The following is a 23,676-nucleotide window of genomic DNA, read 5'->3' as shown; positions in this document are numbered from 1 at the left end:
CAGTTACTGTTTTATAAAGAGGCAAACACCGCGTACTCTGCTCCCAGTGTCACACGGGCACTTTCATTCAACCCTCTCAGGCTGCTAGAGTGGAGGTTATCACCTTTTACGACTTGGGAAACCGTGATGTTGTGATCCTATGTCTCCTGGACAGGGAAATGCATCAACAGAACAAGGATTTTTAAACCAAGTCTGTTTCTTTTCAGAGCTGATTCTTGGGTGACACTACCCTGCCCCTCCCAGGAAGGCTAAAGTTCTCCCTTTCTCAGTCCATTTCAGGTCGCCTGAAGCTTCCACTCAGAAGCTCCGATGCAGGTTTCCGCAGAACGCTCCTTCCGGTCAGGGAGGGCCCGCCTGGGGAAGGTGCAGGTGGCCGGCTAACCTGTCCTGCTGGGGCCGTGTGGCTTCCGGCACTCACCATCACGCACTGCCCCGATCACGCCTATCACAGAGGCCGGTGAGTAAAAGCCAAGCAAGACCAATCTTAATGGTCTCTTGCACTTTATTATCGAGTTATTAGGAGCTGCCACAGCAGCAGCCTCAAAAAGAAAAAAAAATGAAGTCATACTGCTGTTAATTTTCAAGGACAACTCTCAAGTGGTCTGTGCTCAGGACCGTGGGGCACGTTCACTGGGGTCCAGCCTGCTTTTGGAGGGGTGCATGCTGCCTCCCAGCACCTGTGATCACCGACCATGTGGGAGTCAGACCAGGGGGGTGGGGGCTCCCAGGTGCAGTGGTGGGAGAAGCCTCCACTCTGGGCTCTTCTCTCTGTATGTTCTTGGGCAAAGACACTTCAGTCGTTCAGGTTCTGGTTTCCTAGCTTTACTGTTGGGGTGCTGCACAGAATGCATCAAAATACTACATTCATTTGTATGATTTTGGTGGCTTTTTCTTTGTAGGCGTTTGTACATGACCACCCATTCCCTTAACCTTGACTAATGATAACATCTTCTCATTTTAAAGGATAAATGGCAAGTGAAGTATTGATGCCAATTTCAAGACCTGAAGATAAGGCCATTGATGAAACTGGCAATATTAATGAGGTTAAACCACACAGCACAGAGTCATTCACCTCTTAAAAACAGGTAAGAAACGTGGGCAGGATTATTTACTTCCAATCACGAGACCAGTCATGTGCCCAAAGGCTTGGGACCAGCAGAGGCAGCTGTGTGGAACGTCAAGTCTGCACATCACTGGCACCATACCTACTGGGAGAGCCCCATTTAAAAACAGTAAGATTTGGGGCTCCACCCTCTACTTACACAGGAATATGCATTTAATAAGTGCCTGAGGTGGTTATTTTTCCGCACCAAGGTTCAAGCACCGCAGCTCTAAGGCATGGGCGTGAAGGCTGCTGCACCAGGCTCCCAACTGCTTCACAGTCTGCGGGCCTTTGCTGGGAGGAGGAGATGTTTGCGTTTCAGGGAAGTAGATAACTGGGGAGAAGGGAGGAGCAGCTGACTGCTCTCAGAGGCAGGGCTGCCCTCCGACAGGTGGGCCTCCCCCTCTACCGTTATGCTAGGCTCTTAAGTGTCCCTCCCCCGCTTTTTAAACCCTGTTCCAGCATGGCTACTATGAAAGGCCAAGAAGGAGGGAAACTTACTTGAATTACTGGAATTCTGGCTCTCTCACCTGCTGGGTAAGAAGCTAACCTACTTTATACAGTCTTGAAAGAAATGAGTTAGCACAAACAGCACACAGAACAGGGCCTGGCACTACGGATTAGTACTGAGCACTAAGGGGTGTGCCTGTTAGTCATCACTTTCACAGTACAGCAGAGCCAGATCCCAAAGGAAGCCATAATGGAAGGGTTCTGAGCTTCTGGGGAGTTAGAACACCTTTTAAAGACGTATTAATGGTCCTATGTAATGAGGAATGTGGTAGAACATTCCATTATTCTTAAACTCATAGATTTTTATTTTGAAAATTCCCTATAACCTAAGTCATTAAAGGATATTAGACATCTTCTGGTTTAAGGCCCTAAATTGACTAGTGGCTGAAAGGCAGGCATCTGTGCTTAAACAATGTATGTACTGGTCTCTGTTCTCTCCTCTCTTTTGCTCTTTGAGAATTCAGATGGAAGTACTGTTTATTTATGTACTAATTCTTCTGTCCTTATGGACCTCAAACAGCTTCTGTCTTGGGTTGTGATATTTATTTACCCTTGTAAATATGAAAACCACACACTCGCTTGACTGGTTCATCTGCAAAGAACCCGTTTAGCATCCGAGTGAAGCTTAAGAGATCAGAGAATTACTAATGTCTGATTGATTAATGACCAGCTACAAGAAAAATTGTAAAAAGTGGAAAAGGGAAAAATACTTAAAATTTCTGCCCATAAAAATTGTCCTAGATCTGCAATTGCAAAAAATTACCTTTGTGAAGCAGACCCCACCTTGACTGGCTCTCAATTATAAAGGAGATGGGTGTACAGGCAGTAGTATGTAAGTACACAATGATGGCAGATGTTAATTCCACCTAGCCATATTTCACTTTTTATAACATACACTAAAAAAAAGTATTATTTAAGACATACAGCACGATTTGATACACATGAAAATAGTGAAATGATTACTGTTTACACTAATTAACATGTCACCTTACATAGTTAACATTTTTTCTATGATGAGTGCATCTTGAACCTATTCTCTTAGAATATTTCCAATATTCAATACAGTATTATTAACTACAGTCATCATGCTGGCACAGTAGAGCCGTGGACTTACTCATCCTACATACAACTCTGTACCATTTGACCAGCATTTCCCCATATCCCCCACACTACCAGTTTCTGGTAACCACCTTTCTACTCTTTGCTTTTAAAGATTCCATTTTTTTTTTAAGATTCCATATATAAGTGAGATCATACAATATTTATCTTTCCCAGTCTGGCTTGTTTTATCAACATAATGTCCTCCACATTCATTCATGTTGTTGCAAATGACAGGATTTTCATTATTCTCTCTATATAGAATATTTCATGTATATATTCAATAATATTCAGACACTTGGGTTGGTTGTAGACCTTGGCTATTGTTAATAATGCTGAGTGCAGAGGTCTCTTTCAAATCCTGATTTCATTTGCTTTGGGTATATAACCAAAAGTGGGACTGTTAGATCTTATGGAGGTTTAATTTTTAAAGTTTTGTGGAAACATTGATACTTTTTTCCACAGAGGCTGCACCAATGTACAGTCCTACCAACAGTGAGCAAGAATTCCCTTTTCTTCACATCCTTGCCAACAAGTTTGTTATTGTTTGTCTTTTGATAATAGCCATGCCCTAGGTGTGATGTATTGAAAACCACAAACTCAACACTTTGGCACTTCTGATCACTATTCAAGTTATGTTCATCAGTGATAAGCATATATTATTCAGTTTATCTTTCTCTTCTTACTAGAAAATCCATGAGGGGAGGGATGTTTTAAAAATTATATTATTAGCCCAAGTACCTTGATGAGTAGCTTACATACAATGAAATTATGTTGACTGAATGAAGATATGATATTTCCTATAGTAAGTGCCCAGGAAGATAAGAATGAACAGGACAGACATGTCTCCTGTTTTAGGGAGCTTATAGGCTATTCACAGTAGTCAAAGCATTTCGAGTTTGAAGAGTTACTACAATACATGAAGTCTAGCTTCAACATTTTATAGATCAGGAAACAAGGGACCAGAGTTCAATTATCTGGCTCATGAAGTAGCACTCTTCTCACTTCACACTGTGCTTAATAATTCTCACTCATTTCAGTTTGTGCTCACAGTACAATAGGGACGACATATGCAAATATGAGACGAGTAAAGCTAACACACATTATAAACAGCAGTATGAGTGCTGCAGGAGCAGTGTGAACAAATAACCCTGAAGTAGTGCAGAACTGTAAGAAATCTCCATGCCCTAAGATTGGCAACACAACCTTCAACAAGTTGAGAGACGAGTAAAACAACAACAACGGTAGATACAAGGTAACTGAAGTTGTGGGGAGAGAATGAAGGAGAGTGATAAGCTCCCTTGAGTTAACTTAAATCTTTAGGCCTCTATGAATTGCAGTCCTGTTAGAGAGCAGACACTGACGATGTGGTCACAGATGAAGTCAAGGCGTCGTAACAGAAATCACATGAGAGAACATTCAAACAGATAAAATTGGATGACTGAAATGAAGAAGTATGTTGAAGAGCTAGCTAAACAAATTGTATGTGAGTTATCAGTGCCAAAGTTGGCCATTACTGGGAGTTGACATAGGTTCACTGAATGACAAGACTTGCTAGAATGGTTTGATATTTTATCGTAAACTAGGTATGGGTACTCACATGTTTGTTGTATGTATTTGTGCATGCACCCTTGTGTGGATTTAAGCAGAGTATTGGACAAAACGTCTCTTAATACCTTGCAGGCATTATGGAGGTAAATAATTGCCACATTTTACTGACCCATAGCTGGTCGTACATTTATGTGCCAGTGATTTATTAATGAAATGATTTCAATGTAGAATGAAGTGTTTGTTGCATCAAGTTCTCTACCTTGTCTGTTTTCCCCTAATATCTGTATCAATTATTTGAACGTACATCAAAGCAAAGCACAGGTATGAAATTTGGAGGCTATCTAATATATAGGATGAGAGAATCAAGTTTCCCAAAAGACTGGGCAGAAATGGTAATCATAAATTTAATTACTTCATTTTGGAGAAGCTACTTTGTGCTGACTAGGCAACTTTATATGCTGCATCTCATTTGGTTAGTAACTTCCCAAAGTAGATGTAATTATTCTGGATTTCTTGCTCTTCCTAAAATGAATTGTTACAGAAAATGTCTGAAATTTGTTTGGAAAATACACAAAACAATACTTAGTCCTACATAGTATAGTATGTCCAAATCCAGACAGTTAGGGAAATATTTAAGGTGTGAACTCACACAAGATTACTGGACAGATAGGAGCTCTGAATGAGTCTTCAACATGAAGTACTTGGGGATGAAGGCAAATAAAGCAAAATAACAATAGAATCAAGTTTTCTACATCACAGTAATAACTGATTCCCCCAGCTTCTTAAGAAACCCTAATTCTGCTTCTCACGATGTATTAATTTGGGTTTCTGTCTATGTGAAAGTGATACTAGTGTGGGCTGTCAGCCCTATCGCAGTTAAAGGGCTAGAGTGGGGACCCGGGAACCCAGCACACTCCCTGACTCGAGGGAGATGAAGCCGAGCCTGGAGGAAACTAAGGCAGCTAGAGCGAGGGTTAGCTAGCATGCAGGAGGTCCTAGGTTCGATTCCAGAGAGGGAGGGGAGAAGGAGAAGGAAGAGGGAGTTGTGAAAAATACCAGCTTACTCGCTCCACTGGTCTGGCACACGGCCTGAGCATAAGCAATTCGTCAAGCTCCCCATCCAGACTAAGTGAGATCCGTGACTCACCACTCAGAGCCCTCGTTTCATCATCTGGGTGAGGACAATGGCACCCTCCCTGGATGAGCCAAGATAATGTAATGTAGTCTGTGATGTAGTGTGTCCGGATCTGTCTGTCTTTTGAGACCTGGGTTAACATGGATGATCACGTCATGTATGTGCGGTTCCTTGGGAGTCCTGCTTGTTTACTTCCCCAGATAAAAAGGCTGATGCAGACTACCCTGGTGGCTGTCCTACCATGTGCCTGATCAAGTAAGGGGCATAAGGCTGCTTGACTTGAGAAGTCTCCTGGCTCTGGTCAACCAGCACCTGGATGACAACCCTAGCATCTGGCAGTTCCCAGCTGGTTCATTTGAACGACTGGTCCTGCTTGGCATGGAGATATCAGTAACTCGGCCACCTGAGTCCATGCTACTACAGCATCACTCCTGTTACTGAAAAATGCCAGTCCTCGTAACTGTGGCCAGCCTAACATATCTAGTTACGGTAGTAAGGAGCCAAAGCTTCAGCAAGACCCAGTCTTAGTCCTGTTTGCTAATAAGCACTGGCTGTGTGACCTCACAGCAACCTCTCTCAGCTGATACCTCACCTGTCAAAGAGGGAAAATACAAGTCCTCATTTCTATGGCTGCTAAGATGATTAAAAGAAGTAATGCAAAAAGGCTTAATAGCAGGGTGTCTGGAAACCAGTAGGTGCACAACACATACTCCCCAGTATTTATATATCAGGAATCTTTGCTCTGGTGATAACAAAGGGAATGTTGACAATTTAGAGTTAATAATAGACCTTATGTAGGACCATGAGAAAATGTGGTTCTGTCCTTGACGTCCAGAAATGGTCATAGTGAGATGGACAACTGTTAACATTTATGTGGCTTTGTAGGTGAGACACTATATATAGAGAGTCTCTTTTAATCCACAAAACAGCCCTATAAGTACTATTATTATCCCCATTTTACAGATGAGAAAACTGAAGCCCAGACTAGAAGACAACTGACCCAAGTTATATAGCCAGTAAGACATGAAGCCAGGATTCAGACCAAATGCTGTGACCCTAGCTGTAGTGCATGTTCTTAACTGAAAGTCCACGGGGTGCTAATCAGGTAACTGACATATTTTAAACTTGAAAATGGAAAAAGAGTCCAAAGAAAATGTGCAGAAATCTCACGTTCAACTATGATTGTAACTACACACTGTTAAGACAGCTGATCATTTTCAGATATCACTGACTGATAGAGTCAGAAATTTTAAGTTCCTGGCTTCTCCCAGAATTATACTTAGTCTTCCTAAAAATCACCTACAAATGGGCTTGAATGAATCTACATTTTAAGAAAAGTTTTTGATACTTTGAATTTTGAGCCATAATTCTATTGCTCTTACAATGAACACTTTAATAATACCAAGTCCATGAGGGTTAAAAAATGGTAAGATTGAGTCAAGCAATATTTTGAAAAGGAAGGGCAGCTCTAGGGCTGAACCAGACAGCTGAATTACTTGTCATTTCCCCAAGCCAGCTGGCTTGTTATTAGACAGATACAACTGAAACTCACTTCTTCCCTCAAAAACAGTCCAGAGCCGCCCTACACAGAACCGTGTCTCCCCAGTTCTCTTCTCCCTCCTTCCCAATCATCTCCCTCTTCCTCTCTTAACCCTCCTCACATTTGAAGCCTGGTTCTTTCTTCTATGCTTTGTTCTATTTTGGGAACCTCCATCTCCTATCTGAATCTTCTCCAATCCTCTTCCCCTCCTTCTCAAGTCCTGCTTTAGAGATGGGGCACCTGTAAGCTTTACCAGGTCTCACCAGAGCTAGACATAGCTGCGAAGGAAAAAAATAAAACAAACCGTCATGCCCGTCTCCAGGCAGCCTTAATGAGTCACAGAGGAGGCTGCCTGTCACGTGGCTATATTGCTGTGATTTTCTAAGTCTGTGGATCCAGACAATACACTGAAGACACCAACCTGGTCTTTATTCCACACAGACATTGTCTTTTTGAAGAGGCTGCTTTGTGCACTGTCAGCTCAGGAGAATGTGAAAACTATTAAAAGCAGGCAAACAGAGACAACTCAATTAACAGAAAAGATCACTGCATACAACTTTAACCCAGCACTGGAGGCAGCTGGTAAAACTTGACAAGAGCTCTAGAAAGTTCTGAGAATTCTCCCATTTCTGATTTCTTCTTGCCTTGACCTGATGTAACATTTCCCCCTATGAATGAATGATACGGTGCAAAAAGGCCTATGTGTCTAATAGAAGTCTTAAAAATCCACAAAATCTTTGATAAGCAATTCTACTTCTGGGAGTTTGGAAGCAATTTTACAAGTGTGAGTTTATGGATGGGGATGGTCAGGGCAGAGTTTTAGTTGTTCCCGATTTTTCTCTAACATAAAACTACCCAATTATCCCTACTTTTTTGTAAAATAAATTGCAGCTTCATGTAACAGCACTGTAAAATTGTTAGAATCGTGACATAGTGGTACACTAACTAGCAAAGAAAAACTGATGCACTGCTAAGAGAGAAAACAGGTTATGTAACTATGTCTAGTATGAGTCCATTAAAAAGTGTGGGTAAATATTCGACATGTCTTTGTATACACATTTTTGTGCACCTTAAGTATCCCCAGGATTTTAAAATTAGAAAGACAGGAGATCCAGATGGAGTAAGAGGACATGGAACTCACTGAAAACCAACTGGAAACTGGCAGAGGGGCTCCTGTACAACCAAGGCTGTAAGAAAGACACGTAATCAGGGAGGAAGGGAAGAAGAGTGATTGGTCTGGGACCTGGGCCCCTAGAAGGGGACTCAAGAGGAAAATGGAGATGACAAGAATGGACCTGGAAGTGAGCAGGTCAAGCCACAGACCAGGCGTCCCATGCCTGGGGCCCTATGTGGAGGACACAAGTCCCCTTGACTGGTGGGAGGCCTGCGGGTCAGACAGAAGCTGGGGAGGCACGGATGCTGCCTGTGAGGAGTGCGCATGTGCCGACTGGATCCTGACGCAGGGCAGAGGAGGTCGGCCCGAGCGGCTCCCAGGGTGCCAGTGACCGCCTCGCTGCACTTCCCATTCTGACCTGAGCAGGCACTCTGGGCCCACACTCTCCATGCCATGGTGCACTACTGGACCTGGGCAGCCAGGACCGGGGAAGACTAGACCATAGGACACAGAGGTGACCCATCCCAGGAAGGAGCCCAGATGGGCAGCAAGGCCACTGTTGGTGCTTACTCAGGCAGCACCCCAGAAGCTGCCAAGATTGTTGATGGTGGCCCCTCTGCCATAGCTAACCTCCCAACACACACTGCGGGCCCACGCAGGTCTCTGCCCGACCAGAGTGCTTCTACAGCAGAGCAGGGAGTGGCTGAGAGAGACGAAGGAGGCTCACACCCCAGGCTGTGTCTGAGCAGAGTAGCAGATGCCTATTCAGGCATCGGACCTCTGTCTATGCACAGGCCCCACATGCTTCAGCACACCCTCTGGGGCAAAGGTCCCAGTGCAGGGAGAGGGCACAACAGACACTTAAAGGGAACAGAGTCAACTCGAGCTCAATCCTCAAAGCTTCTGCTCCAGCAGCTTGGGATCAGACCCTGCCCCTGAGAAGACAATGATGGCCCCTGAGCAGTGAGGAAGTCCTGCCTAATACCCAGCACTGGCTCTAGCCCCTCTCTCTCCAGCCCTACCCCCCACCAAGGTGCTAGCTGCCAGCACATGCTGAAGAAAGAGGTGACCAGCATCCACGTGACACCCAGCCCTCTCACCAAAGGCACTGAGCACACGCAGTCTGTATAGGGACGACGCTTCCATATAAGAACACCCCTTCAAGACTGCAATAAGGAGCTGTTTCACCTAAATTCATAGAGGCAGAGAAAGGCAAAATGAAAAAGGCAGAGGAACTACTCAAAATAGAAAAAACCCGAGAAAATCCCAGAAAATATAATGAAACAAATAAATTGTTTATCGGATAAAAAATTCAAAACTATTAATAAGAATGCTAACTAAATTAGGGAAAGCAACGGATGAACACAGTGATATCTGTAATAAGGAACTAGGAAACATAAGGCCCAGTCAGAACTCACAAATTGAGTAACATAATGAACACTTAGAAGCGATCTCTGGCATAACTTAATTAAGTATTTCAACGTTCACATTACAGGGGTTCTAGAAGGAGAGGAGGGAAGGGGATAAAAAATGTGTTTGAGGAAATTATGGCTGAAAACCTCCCAAATCTGAAGAAAGATACATATCCAGTACAGGAAGCACAGAGGGTCATAAATAAGATGAACCCAAATAGCCCCTAACCAAGGAACATCATAATTACGATGAAAAAAGAATTCTAAAGGCAGCAAGAGAAAAAACAGAGTCATATACAAGGGAATCCCCTTAAGGTTATCAGCTGACTTCTCTGCAGAAACTTTTCAGTCTAGAAGGGAGTGGTATGATTAAGTGCTGAAAGGGAAAAATCTGCAACCGAGGATACTTCACCCAGTTAGGTTATCATTTAGAATTGAAGGAGAGAGAAAGAAATTTTCTTACAAGCAAAAGCTAAAAAATTTCATCAATATTAAACCTACCCTAAAAAAAAACGTTGAAGGGTCTTATCTAAATAGAAAAGACTCTATAGGAAAGGAAAAATCCCACTATATGTAGTAAGGGCTGAGGATCAACCACTTAAATAAACCAGTATGTAGATTAAAAGTCAAAATTACAAAAGCAACTATAACTACAATAAAAAGTTAAGGAATCAGCATGAAGATGTAAAAGTATGACATCAAAAACACAAAATGTGAAGGAGGGGAATAAAAATGTAGGTATCTTAGAATATGTCTGAACTTAAATAACTACCAGTTTAAAAGAAGTACATATAATTACAGGTCAACATATATGAACCCCACGGTGACCATAAATCAAAAACCTACAATAGATATAACAAAAGCCAGAAAGTCATGAACACAAACATACTACTAAAGAAAATCAACCAAAAAGAAAACAAAAAGGAGAAAAAAATAAACAGAGAAAAATTACAAAAGCAACCAGAAAACAAGTAATGAAATGAGAGGAAGCACATACCTATCAATAATTCATTTAAAAGTCAGTGGACTAAGTGCTCCAATCAAAGACATAGATAGATAGGGTGGTTGACTGGACTGAAAAACAGCATGTTTCAGTATGCTCCCTATACGAGATTCACTTCAGGGATAAAGACTTACACAGACTCAAAATGAGCAGACACAGCCCGGGGCAGATAGGATCCTTCCACCCTGGTCCCTCAGAGAACTTGCTCCACAAAGACAAACAAGGAGCTGGGTTTTGGCTCCGAGCAGGGACAAGGCTGTCCCTCCGTCTTCCCCGAGTCCACCCGCGGAGCGCCGACCAGGGCGGAGCGCGCAGCCGCACAGAGCAGCGGAGCTACCGGCGGCGCAGGCAGGGGCAGAGCGGCCCCCCGCCTGTCGGGCAGGAACACAACCTCTGACCGAGGTGCTGGGAGGGGGCACGACCCGCCCTCCTGCCTGGCCAGTCTGCAACATCTGACTGCGGCATCCGGAGGGGCAGTGACCCGCCCGCCCGCAGCAGAGGAGAGCTGCATCTGACCCCGTGTTAGGAGGAGGCGCGATCTGCTTGCCGACAGGTGCTGGGAGCAGCACAGAAGAGGGCGCCAACGGAGGGCCTATGAAAACAAGCTGAGCTTCCAAAACAGGACGAAGACAGAAGGACATCACATTAAAAGCACACACACTCCAGGAGAACACCGACAACCCCCCCTTTTTTTTTTGTAAAAACTTGTTTTTACCTGTTCTATTTTCTATTACTCTCTTAATTTTTAATTCTTAATTCATTTATGTTTCTCTTGGGTTTTGATGTCCTGTTATTGACTAGACACAGGTTCCAAATACATCTATTCATCTCCCCCCCACTTTTTTTTTAAGGTTTTAAAAGGATGTCTCAACCCGATTAATACTCTGCTTCAACTCGCTCTTCTATTATTCATTATACACTGTTTTCAAACCCTCTTTCTCCCTTCTTTTAAAATTCTATTTTTTCTTTTTTCCCCCTAAGTTCTATTCCTAAATAGGCATTAGATAGATAAAAACCTTAAGATCCAAAATAGACAACTGATACTCCATAAACCACAGTGTCAGAGAGGTATGAGCAAGATGAAGAAGCAGAGAAACCTTTCCCAATTAAAAGAACAAGAGAAATCCCCTGAAAGAAAGATCAATGAAATAGACATCAATAGCCTACTAGATCAAGATTTCAAAAAAGGAGTGATCAAATTGCTGAAGGAATTAAAAGAGATAGTGTTTAGAGATATAAAATATGTCAAAAATGAAATTGAACCACTGACAACATAATGCCGTTTGCAGCAACATGGATGCTCCTAGAGAATGTCATTCTAAGTGAAGTAAGCCAGAAAGAGAAAGAAAAATACCATATGAGATCACTCATATGTGGAATCTAAAAAACAAAAACAAAAACAAACAAACAAACAAAAACAAAGCATAAATACAGGACAGAAATAGACTCATGGACAGAGAATACAGACTTGTGGTTACCAGGGGGGTAGAGGGTGGGAAGGGATAGACTGGGATTTCAAAATTGTAGAATAGATAAACAAGATTACACTGTATAGCACAGGGAAATATACACAAAATGTTATGATAAATCACAGAGAAAAAAATGTGACAATGAGTGTGTATATGTCCATGAATGACTGAAAAATTGTGCTGAACACTGGAATTTGACACAACATTGTAAAATGATTATAAATCAATAAAAAATGTTTAAAAAAACCAATGAAATTGAAGCTATAAAGAAGAGCCAAGTAGAATGGGTAAACTCATTGACAGAGATGAGGAATGACCTAATTGCTGTGCAAAGCCGACTAGATAATGCAGAGGAAGGAATTAGTGATGTAGAAGACAGGGCAATAGAAAGCACCCATTCAGAAGAACTACAAGATAAGCAAATAAAAAATAATGAAAATAGCATAAGGGACCTATGGGATAATATAAAGCATCCCAAACTTTGCATACTAGGGGTCCCAGATGGGGAAGAAGGATCAAAGTGGATTGAAAAGGTTTTTGAAGAAATCATGACTGAAAACTTCCCAAACTTACAGAAGGAATCAGGTATCCAAGTACAGGAAGCTCAGAGGGTCCCAAACAGGAAGAACCCAAATAGACCCACACCAAGACATATCATAATCAAGATGGCCAGAGTCAAGGATAAAGAAATGATTCTAAAGGCAGCAAGAGAAAAGCAAAGAGTGAGTTACAAGGGAACCCCCATAAGGCTCTCAGCTGATTTCTCTACACAAACACTACAGGCCAGAAGGGAGTGGCAAGATATATTTAAAGCCCTGAATGAAAAACAGATGCAGCCTAGGATACTATATCCAGCAAGGCTATCCTTTAGGATAGAAGGAGAAATAAAGAGTTTCACAGACCAAAAAAAGCTGCAGGAGTTTAGCAACACTAAGCCCATGTTAAAAGAAATATTGAAAGGGCTATTCTAAATAGAAAAGCAGCAGGATGCTACAGAAATGAGAAACGTACAACTGGAAAGGTGATAACTCATGAATTACAAATAAAGAAAACACGAAATTATAAAAGAAGACATACAAATCACTGAGAGTGGGAGAGGAAGGCAGGGAAATATAGAATTTTTTTTTCTTTTTTTTTAAATTTTTTTAACAGTAGGATGGGTTTGAGATCATGTTATTATCAGTTTATTAAAAACGGGTATAGGTTAATAGATTTACAAAAAAGGGTAACCACAAGTCAAAAATTTACAAGGGAGTCACAAAAATTAAATAAAATACATGATAATACAAAGGAAAATTACCAAACCACAAAAGGAAGAAGAAAGGAACAAAGAGGATATACCAATTCAACTGCAAAGATAAGTTCAAAATGGCAATAAACACACATCTATCATTAATTACTGTAAATGTTAATGGACTAAATGCTCCAGTCAAAAGACACAGAGTGGCAGACTGGATAATAAAGCAAGAACCTTCAATATGCTGCCTACAAGAGACCCACTTTAGGGAGAAGGACACATATAGACTGAGAGTGAAAGGATGGAAAAGGATATTCCATGCAAATGGAAAAGCCAAAAAAGCAGGTGTTGCAGTACTGATTTCAGACAAAATAGACTTTAAAACAAAGGCCATAAAGAAAGATAAAGAAGGACATTTTATAATGATTAAAGGAGTGATACAAGATGAAGATATTACACTCGTTAATATATATGCACCCAATATAGGAGCACCTAAGTACATACAGGAATTACTAACAGAGATAAAGGGGGATATTGATGGGAATACAATCATAGTTGGAGATTTTAACACTGCATTAACATCACTAGACAGATCTTCCAGACAGAAAATAAACAAGGCAACAGAGAAATTAAATACTACAATAGAAAAACTAGATTTGGTGGATATTTTCAGAGCTTTACACCCCCCAAAAATAGAATATACATTCTTTTCAAGTGCACACGGAACATTTTCCAGGATCGATCATGTACTTGGACACAAAAGAAACCTCAACAAATATAAGAAGATAGAAATTATCTCAAGCATCTTTACTGACCACAATGCCAAGAAACTGGAAATCAACAACAGAGAAACAAAGGAGAAAAAAAGAAAAGCATGGAGATTAAACAGTATGTTATTGAAAAAACAATGGATCAATGAGGAAATCAAAGCTGAAATTAAAAAATACCTGGAGACAAATGATAATGAAAGCACAACCACTCAAAACCTATGGGACACAGCAAAGGCAGTGCTAAGAGGGAAGTTTATAGCGATACAGGCCTTCCTCAAAAAAGAAGAACAATCTCAAATAAACAAGTTAACCCACCACCTGAATGAATTAGAAAAAGAAGAACAAAAAGCCCCAAAAAGCAGCAGATGGAAGGAAATAATAAAGATCAGAGAGGAATTAAATACAATAGAGATTAACAAGACCACAGAAAAAAATCAACCGAACCAAAAGCTGGTTTTTTGAAAAAGTAAATACAATCGACAAACCTCTGGCCAAACTCACAAAGAAGAAAAAAGAGAGAGCACAAATTAGCAAAATAAGAAAGGAAAATGGAGAAATTACAACAAACAAAATAGAAATACAGAATACCATACGAGAATATTATGAAAAACTATATGGAACCAAACTGGATAACCTAGAGGAGATGGACAAGTTTCTGGAAACATACTGTCCACCAAAACTGAATCAAGAAGAAACTGAACACTTGAACAATCCGATCACTAGAAAGGAAATAGAAATAGGAATTAAAAACCTCCCTACAAATAAAAGTCCAGGACCGGACGGCTTCACCGGGGAATTCTACCAAACATACAAAGAAGAACTCATACCAGTCCTTCTCAAACTCTTCCAGACGACTGAAAAGGAGGGAATACTCCCAAACTCATTCTATGAAGCCACCATCACCCTGATACCAAAACCAGGCAAAGACACTACAAAAAAAGAGAATTATAGGCCAATATCACTGATGAACATAGACGCCAAAATCCTCACCAAAATTTTAGCAAATAGAATTAAACAACACATAAAAAAGATTATACATCATGACCAAGTGGGGTTCATCCCAGGGACACAAGGCTGGTTCAACATACGCAAATCAATCAATGTAATACATCACATCAACAAGAGAAAGGACAAAAACCACATGATCATCTCAATCGATGCAGAAAAAGCATTTGATAAAATTCAACACTCATTTATGATAAAAACTCTCGCCAAAGTGGGTATAGAGGGAACATATCTCAACATAATAAAAGCTATATATGACAAACCTATAGCCAGCATAGTTCTCAACGGTGAAAAACTCAAAAGCTTCCCACTAAAATCTGGGACAAGACAAGGATGCCCACTATCACCACTCCTATTCAACATAGTCCTGGAAGTCCTAGCCACAGCAGTCAGGCAAGAGAAAGAAATAAAAGGGATCCAAGTTGGAAAAGAAGAGGTAAAAGTGTCATTATATGCTGACGACATGTTACTATATATAGAAAACCCTAAAAGGTCCACAAAAAAGCTACTAGAACTGATCCAAGAATTCAGCAAGGTAGCAGGTTACAAAATTAATGTTCAAAAATCAGTTGCCTTTCTTTACACTAACAATAAATCAACAGAAAAAGAAAGTAAAGAAACAATCCCCTTTAAAATAGCACCCAAAGTAATAAAATATCTGGGAATAAATCTAACCAAGGAGGCAAAAGAATTATACACAGAAAACTATAAACCATTGATGAAGGAAATTAAAGAAGACTTTAAAAAATGGAAAGATATTCCATGCTCTTGGATTGGAAGAATCAATATTGTTAAAGTGGTCACACTGCCCAAGGCAATCTACAGATTTAATGCACTCCCTATCAAATTACCCAGGACATATTTCACAGAACTAGAACAAATCATAATAAAATTTATATGGAACCATCAAAGACCTAGAATTGCCAAAGCATTACTGAAGAGAAAGAGGCTGGAGGAATAACTCTCCCAGACTTCAGACAATACTATAGAGCTACAGTCATCAAGACAGCATGGTATTGGTACCAAAACAGACATATGGACCAATGGAACAGAATAGAGAGCCCAGAAATGAACCCACAAACTTTTGGTCAACTCATCTTCGACAAAGGAGGCAAGAATATACAATGGAATAAAGACAGTCTCTTCAGCAAATGGTGTTGGGAAAACTGGACAGCAGTATGTAAAACAATGAAGCTAGAACACACCCTTACACCATATACAAAAATCAACTCAAAATGGATTAAAGACTTTAACATAAGACAAGATACAATAAACCTCCCAGAGGAAAACATAGGCGAAACATTATCTGACATACATTTCAAAAATTTTCTCCTAGAAGAAATAAAAGCAAGAATAAACAAATGGGACCTAATGAAACTTACAAGCTTCTGCAGAACAAAGGAAACCAGAAATAAAACAAGAAGAAAACCTACGGAATGGGAGAAAATTTTTGCAAGTGAAACCGACAAAGGCTTGATCTCCAGAATATATAAGCAGCTCATACGACACAATAAGAAAAAAAAAACAACCCAATCCAAAAATGGGCAGAAGACCTAAACAAGCAATTCTCCAAGGAAGACATACAAATGATCAAAAAGCACATGAAAAAATATTCAATATCACTAATAATCAGAGAAATGCAAATCAAAACTACAATGAGGTATCACCTCACACCAGTCAGAATGGCCGTCATTCAAAAATCCACAAATGACAAATGCTGGAGAGGCTGTGGAGAAAGAGGAACCCTCCTACACTGCTGGTGGGAATGCAGTTTGGTGCAGCCACTATGGAAAACAGTGTGGAGATTCCTCAAAAGACTAGGAATAGACTTACCATATGACCCAGGAATCCCACTCCTGGGCTTGTATCCAGAAGGAAATCTACTCCAGGATGACACCTGCACCCCAATGTTCATAGAAGCACTAGTTACAATAGCCAAAACATGGAAACAGCCTAATTGTCCATCAACAGGTGACTGGATAAAGAAGTAGTGGTATATTTATACAATGGAATACTACTCAGCCATAAAAACCAACAACATAATGCCATTTGCAGCAACACGGATGCTCCTGGAGAATGTCATTCTAAGTGAAGTAAGCCAGAAAGAGAAAGAAAAATACCACATGAGATCGCTCATATGTGGAATCTAAAAAACAAAAACAAACACACAAACAAAAACAAAGCATAAATACAGGACAGAAATAGACTCACAGACAGAGAATACAGACTTGTGGTTGCCAGCAGGGTGGAGGGTGGGAAGGGATAGACTGGGATTTCAAAATTGTAGAATAAACAAGATTACACTGTATAGCACAGGGAAATATACACAAAATGTTATGATAACTCACAGTGAAAAAAATGTGACAATGAGTGTGTATATGTCCATGAATGACTGAAAAATCGTGCTGAACACTGGAATTTGACACAACATTGTAAAATGATTATAAATCAATAAAAAATGTTAAAAAAAATGAGCAGGTAAAAAAGATATTTCATGCAAACGGAAGTGACAGAGTTGGGGTAACAATACTCATACCAGACAAAATAGGCTTTAAAATAAAGGCTATAACAAAAGACAAGGGCATTATATAATGATAAAAGGATCAGTACAAGATGAAGATATTACACTCATTAACATATATGCATGAGAAATAGGAGCATCTAAATATGTAAAGCAAACACTAACATATATAAAGGGAGACACTGATAATACAGTAGGAGTAGGGGGTTTTAACATCTCACTCACATCAAGGGACAGATCATCCAGACAGAAAATCAGTAAGGCAGAAATGGTCTTAAATGACACAATAGTCTAGTTGAACTTAAGATACCCATAGTACACTACATCCCAAAACAGCAGAATACACATTGTTTTCAAGCGCATATGAATTTTTTTTTCCAGAATAGATCACATGCTAGGCAACAAAACAAGTCTCAACAAAGAGGACAGAAATTATCTCAAGCATGTTTTCTGACAGTAGTATGAAACTAGAAATCAACTACAGAAAAGAAAAATAGGGGAAGGGCAAACACATGGAGACTCAACATGCTACTGAAAACCAAAAGGTCAATGGAGAAATCAAAGAGGAAATCAGAAAATACTTCAGGAAGAATGAAAATGGAAACACAACCTTACAAAATCTATGGGATGGATGCAGCAAAAGCTGTCTAAAAGGCAAGTTAATACCAATACAAGCCTTCCTCAAGGAACAAGGAAATTCTCAAACAACATTAGAAGCAAGAACTATGAAAGTTCAAAATCAGCAGAAGAAAGGAAATAAAGATCAGAGAGGAAATAAATAAAATAGAGATGAGAAAAAACAATAGAAAAGATCAATGAAACCAAGAGTTGGTTTTTTTGAAAAGAGAAACAAGGGTTATAAACCTTTAGCCAGGCTCACCAAGAAGAGAGTGGATCCATATAAAACAGGAAAGGAAAGAGGAGAAATAACCAACACCACTGAGGTACAAAAAATTGCAAGAATACTATTAAAAAGTTACACGCCAACAAACTGCACAACCTAGAAGAAATGGACTAATATCTAGACACACACAACCTGTCACAACTGAATCAAGAACAACCTGAACAGACTGACCAATGGTAGTACACTCAATTTGTGGGGGAAAAAGAAAACTCCCAGAAAACAAATTCTAGGACTGGATGGCTTCACTTAATTCTACCAAAAGTATATTTTAAAAAATCCCCTAATATTTATCCTTCTCAAACTATTCCAAAAAATTGAAGAGGACAGAACACTCCCAAATTTATTGTATGAGGCCACCATTACCCTGATACCACAACCAGACAAACACCCTACAAAAAAATTAACAGGCCAGTATCTTTGATGAATACAGATGCAAAAATCATCAACAAAATTTTAGCCAACCAAATCCAACAATACATAAAAAGGATCATACACCATGATTAAGTTGGATTTATTCCAATGAAACAAAGATGGTTCAACATTCGCAAATCAACCAATATGATGTACCACATTAACAAAAGGAAGGATAAAAATCACATCTAGATATGAGATGATCATCTCAATAGATGCAGAAAAACCATTTGACAAAATATAACATCCATTCATCATAAAAACTCTCAAAGTTGCTATGGATGTTATATCTCAACATAATAAAGACTATTTTTGGCAAACCCACAGTTAACATCATACTCAGTGCTGAAAAGCTGAAAGCCTTTCCTCTAAATTCAGAAACAAGACAAATATGGTTACTCTAGCCGATTCTATTTAACTTGGTATTCGAAGACCTAGTGACAACAGTTAGACAAGAATAAAAGGCATCCAAATTGCAAAGGAAGAAGTAAAACTGACACTATTTGCAGATGACATGATTATTTAGAAAACCTTTAAGTTTCCACCCAAAGACTATTAGAATTTGTAAGTGAATTCAGCATAGCTACAGGATTCAAGATTAATATACAGAAATCTATTGCTTTTCTATACACTAATAATGAACTATCAGAGAAAGTAAAAAGTACAATCCTGTTTAAAATGCCATCAAGAATAAAATACCTAGAAATAAACTTCACCAAGGAGGTGAAAGACCTATTCTCTGAAAACTACAAAACACTCATGAAGGAAGCTGAAGATGATACAAAGAAATGAAAAGATATCCCATGTCCTTGGATTAGAAGAATATTGTTAAAATGGCCATACTACCCAAAGCAATCTACAGATTGAATGCAATCCCTATCAAAATACCCATGACATTTTTCACGAAAGTAGAATAATCCTAAAATTCATATGGACCCACTAAAGACTCCAAATTGCCAAAGTAATCTTGAGAAAAAGAACAAAGGGATAGATACCACCCTCCCAGACCTCAGACTATACTACAGTGTTAGAGTAATCCAAACAGCATGGTACTAGCACAAAAACAAAAACACATCAATGGAACAGAACAGAGAGCCCAGAAATAAACTGATGCAACTATGGTCTTTAGTCTACAAAAAAAGAGGCAAGAATATACAATGGGGAGAAGACAGTGTTTTCAATAAGTGGAGTTGGGAAAACTGTACAGCTACATGTAAAAGAATGCAATTAGAATATTCTCTAATACCACATACAAAAATAAACTCAAAATGGATTAGAGACCTACATGGCAGACCTGAAACCATAAACTCCCAGAAGAGAACATAGGCAGAATATTTCTTGATAGAAGTCATAACAACATTTTTAAAATATGTCTCTCAAAGCAAAAAAAAATTAAAGCAAAAATAGACAAATTAGACTTAATTTAAAAGCCTTTGCACAGTAAAGGAAACTATTAACAAAAAGAAAAGACAACTGACAGAATTAGAGAAACTATTTGCAAACGATTAGGACCAATAAGGGGTTAATATCCAATATACACACACAACTCATACAATTCAATTTCAAAAAACAACCCAATCAAAAAATGGGCAGACAATCTGAATAGACATTTTTCCAAAGTTATACAGATGGCTAACAGCCACATGAAAAGATGCTCAACACTGCTAATTATTAGAGAAATGCAAGTAAAACCACAATGAGGTATCACCTCAAACCTGGCAGAATAGCCATCATCAGCAAGTCTACAAATAACAAATGCTGGAGAGGGTGTGGAGAAAAGGGAACCCTCCTACACTGTTGGTGGGAATGTAAATTGGTGCAGACACAATGGAAAACAGTATGGGGGTTCCTTAAAAAGCTAAAAATAGAACTACCAGATGATCCAGCAATTCCACTCCTGGCATATATCTGAAGGAAAAGAAAATGCTACATTGAAAAGATACACACAGTCCAATGTTCACAGCAGTGCTATTTACAGTAGCCAAAGACATGGAAGCAACCAAAGTGCTCATCAACAGATAACTGGATACACACATACACACACACTGGAATATTATTCACCCACATAAAAGAATGAAATTCTGCCATTTGCAGAAATGTGGGCAGGCCTAGAGAACATTACGCTTAGTGAAACAAGTCAGACAGAAAGACAAATACTGTATGCTATCACTTATATGTGGAATCTAAAAAAATAATACAAATAAGTGTATATGCAAAGCAGAAGCAGACTCACAGATACAGAAAACAAATCAGTGGTTACCAATGGGGAGTGGGAAGGGGGAGCAAATTTGGGATATGGGGTTAAGCAACACAAACTACCATGTATAAAATAGGTAAGAAACAAGGATATATTGTATAGCACATGGAGTTACAACTATTATCTTGTAATAACTTTAAATGCAGTATTATCTGAAAAAATACTGACTGCTGTGTATGTGAAATTAATATATTATAAATCAGTTATACTCCAATTTTCAAAAATTGGAGGAAAAATTGAAATAAGATTACTAAAAAATGATGGAAACAAATTCGCAATGTTTGTTTTCCTAATATTATTTTCCATGAGCTCTCTGTTCTAAACACACCAGACTACTTAGTGGTTCCTTTCATTCCACATTCTTTGCTTCAAAAATTTATATTCTGTGCACTTTCTCATACCCAGTCTCACATGTCAAAATCTACTCAACCTTCAGGGCCTCAGTTAAAGTGCAGCTCTCCATGGGACTTCCCAGACACCCAACGGAAACAAGAGTGACCCTTTCTGAGCCACGACAGCACACGTCCTGATCTATGTCATTTCCTACTTCCTGGTGCACCTTTATTCACCTCAGCAAACTGCAAGCTCACTAGGGCAGAGACTGCTTTCACCCTACGTATATCCAGCACTTGATATGATAATCTGGTACATAACTGATTTTTAACAAATAATTGGTTGAAAGAATTACTGGGTAAAAAGACCTGAAGCATGAAATCACTTAGCCAATAGCTATTATAACCCTGGAGCATCTTGCCCAGTGTTTGTCCTCATCACAGGCCACATGGAGGCCTAGAGACTGAGGTCCGAACCAGCTCGTGACCCTCTATTGTGCTTATTAACACACAATATTTCAATTAATGTGAATATATCACTTATCCTTACATAGCTTATAAGAGGTATTCAATAAAAGAAATTAAATGACAAAAATAATCTATTGTCATGAGAAAAAAGAACACTATAAAACAATGTAAAGTTCAGTGTATACAGTTAATATGTATAAATATTCATTAAAATATTAACAGTGCTTATCTCTAGGTGGTAAGGTTATGAATAATTTATACTTTCATTTACTCACTGTCCTTATCAAGTTTGGCAAACATGCACCCACTTTTTGATAAAGAGGGAAAAATTGACATGGCCTTGAAAAAGAAGATTCTGACTATGGTGAGATCAATTTTATTCAATAGTGTTCTTTAACTGAGGAAGAAATAGAGAAACCTCAGTCAACATGCTAGTCTTTGGTTCTACTCTCATCACACATGCCCCCGGCCCTTCAAGAAGGGTACAGTATGGGGGGGGGAGTGGTCCAGATGGTGGAGAAGAAGGATGCTCTTAGCTCATCCTCTCCCACAAATACACCAAGAGACATCCATGGACACACCCATTCACTCAGAACACCTGCTGAACTGTGACAGAACATTGCCTTCTTCAAAAGACAAAATTCATCACTAATCTGGTAGGAGAATAAAAGAAGAAAAAGGAAATTAGTGCGGGATATGCACCGCGGGGAGGGAGCAGCAAAGGAGGAATATGGCTCTTATGCTCGGGCTTCCCCTCTCCAACAGAGAGGTCAGCGGGGACGGAGGGGGACCTCCGAGGCTTGGATCTGCACAGCAGCCCTTGGCCGACAGAATTAAGTGAAACAGGCACAAAGGGTCCCTGCGACCCAGCCCTAGACGCGAGCTGGTGGGGGTGGGCCGGGACTGGCTGCCCGGGCCTGGAGGAGGACTGGGGACGACTGTACACAGGCAACCTCAGGGCACTGGAGTGTGCTGTGCGCCGTGGCTGGGAGGGTATACAGATCAGAACAGACTGGGTCCCTAATGAAAGAGAGAAAGAAGGAAAAGCAAGCGAGCACCACTGCTGGTGCACTAGGGGAGGGCGCAGTGCTGCCTGGCCCGGCCTTTGTCTCCGCAGACCCGCGCTCTCCGGAGAAGGGAGGCGGGCTGAGGCCCCAGGCACCGTCTTCTCTGGTGCGCGGCCCGCAGGCGGAGGTGGGGTTGAAACCGGAATCTGTACCGGGGGGGTTCCCCAATTTCATAGGCAGGACTGAGGTTTGTTTACAGCCACAGGCAGAGGGGACTGTTCTGCTCCATGGGTGCCTTTGTGGACACGTCTCTAAGACAAACGAGCAAGGAGCGGCGCTCCGGCACACAGCGGGGGCGGGGGCTGGCGCGGCCGTTTCTGTGCGCCCGCCTGCCCTGTGCAGACTCGGCGCTCGGAGCGGCACTGACCCCGTGCACGGCCAGCAGGCCCCTGGAACGAGCAGGTGCAGATGGCGGGGCGAGTGCTGGAGTAGCGTTTGGCACTGGGGCCTGCGCTGACCTGACAGCGCACCATGATCCAGGTGTGCGGCTCAGAAGTCGGCAGGACTGCACTGGTAGCCCTGAGGGCAGAGAACCTGGAGGACACCAGAGCACTGACATTCCTCCAGCTAAAGCGGGGACAAGGGCAGAGTCAACAAAGAGCACTTAAAGCTCTCCAACCCCACCTACTGCAGCTCAGAAACGGGTCTGGGAGCCTCCATTCCAACAAGAGGGGAACAGACCTGACCCGTCAGGGCTGTGACAACCACAAAACAAAAAGAGGCCCCGCTCAACAACCCGGGCAGGATATGGTCACCACAGCACCAGCCAC

At 40.6% G+C, this 23,676-nt stretch overlaps 2 protein-coding genes across 40 annotated transcripts in view; one reads left to right on the top strand and one right to left on the bottom strand.

The window, feature by feature from the left end:
• The window catches only part of SLC8A1 (solute carrier family 8 member A1), a 400,221-nt gene that overhangs the window by 5,114 nt on the left and 371,431 nt on the right, over positions 1–23,676 (bottom strand). The window lies entirely within an intron of this gene.
• Positions 1–23,676, top strand: part of LOC140685731 (uncharacterized) — a 340,524-nt gene that overhangs the window by 304,313 nt on the left and 12,535 nt on the right. For 21 of the 29 annotated variants that reach the window (XM_072937855.1, XM_072937849.1, XM_072937854.1 and 18 more), the window contains 5 exons: positions 270–457; positions 964–1,085; positions 1,315–1,639; positions 2,354–2,444; positions 3,176–3,259. In XM_072937855.1, the coding sequence (XP_072793956.1) occupies positions 270–457; positions 964–987 (212 nt within the window). In that variant the 3' untranslated portion in view covers positions 988–1,085; positions 1,315–1,639; positions 2,354–2,444; positions 3,176–3,259. Of the gene's footprint in view, positions 1–269; positions 458–963; positions 1,086–1,314; positions 1,640–2,353; positions 2,445–3,175; positions 3,260–6,359; positions 6,502–7,377; positions 7,702–21,475; positions 21,865–23,676 lie in introns of those variants that run through there. The other 8 variants (XM_072937843.1, XM_072937844.1, XM_072937839.1 and 5 more) reach the window with 8 other exon arrangements.

The sequence above is a fragment of the Vicugna pacos genome, chromosome 15 (assembly GCF_048564905.1).
Source record: "Vicugna pacos chromosome 15, VicPac4, whole genome shotgun sequence".
In the NCBI taxonomy this organism is placed as follows: domain Eukaryota; kingdom Metazoa; phylum Chordata; class Mammalia; order Artiodactyla; family Camelidae; genus Vicugna; species Vicugna pacos.
This window is presented reverse-complemented; position numbering and strand designations above follow the sequence as displayed.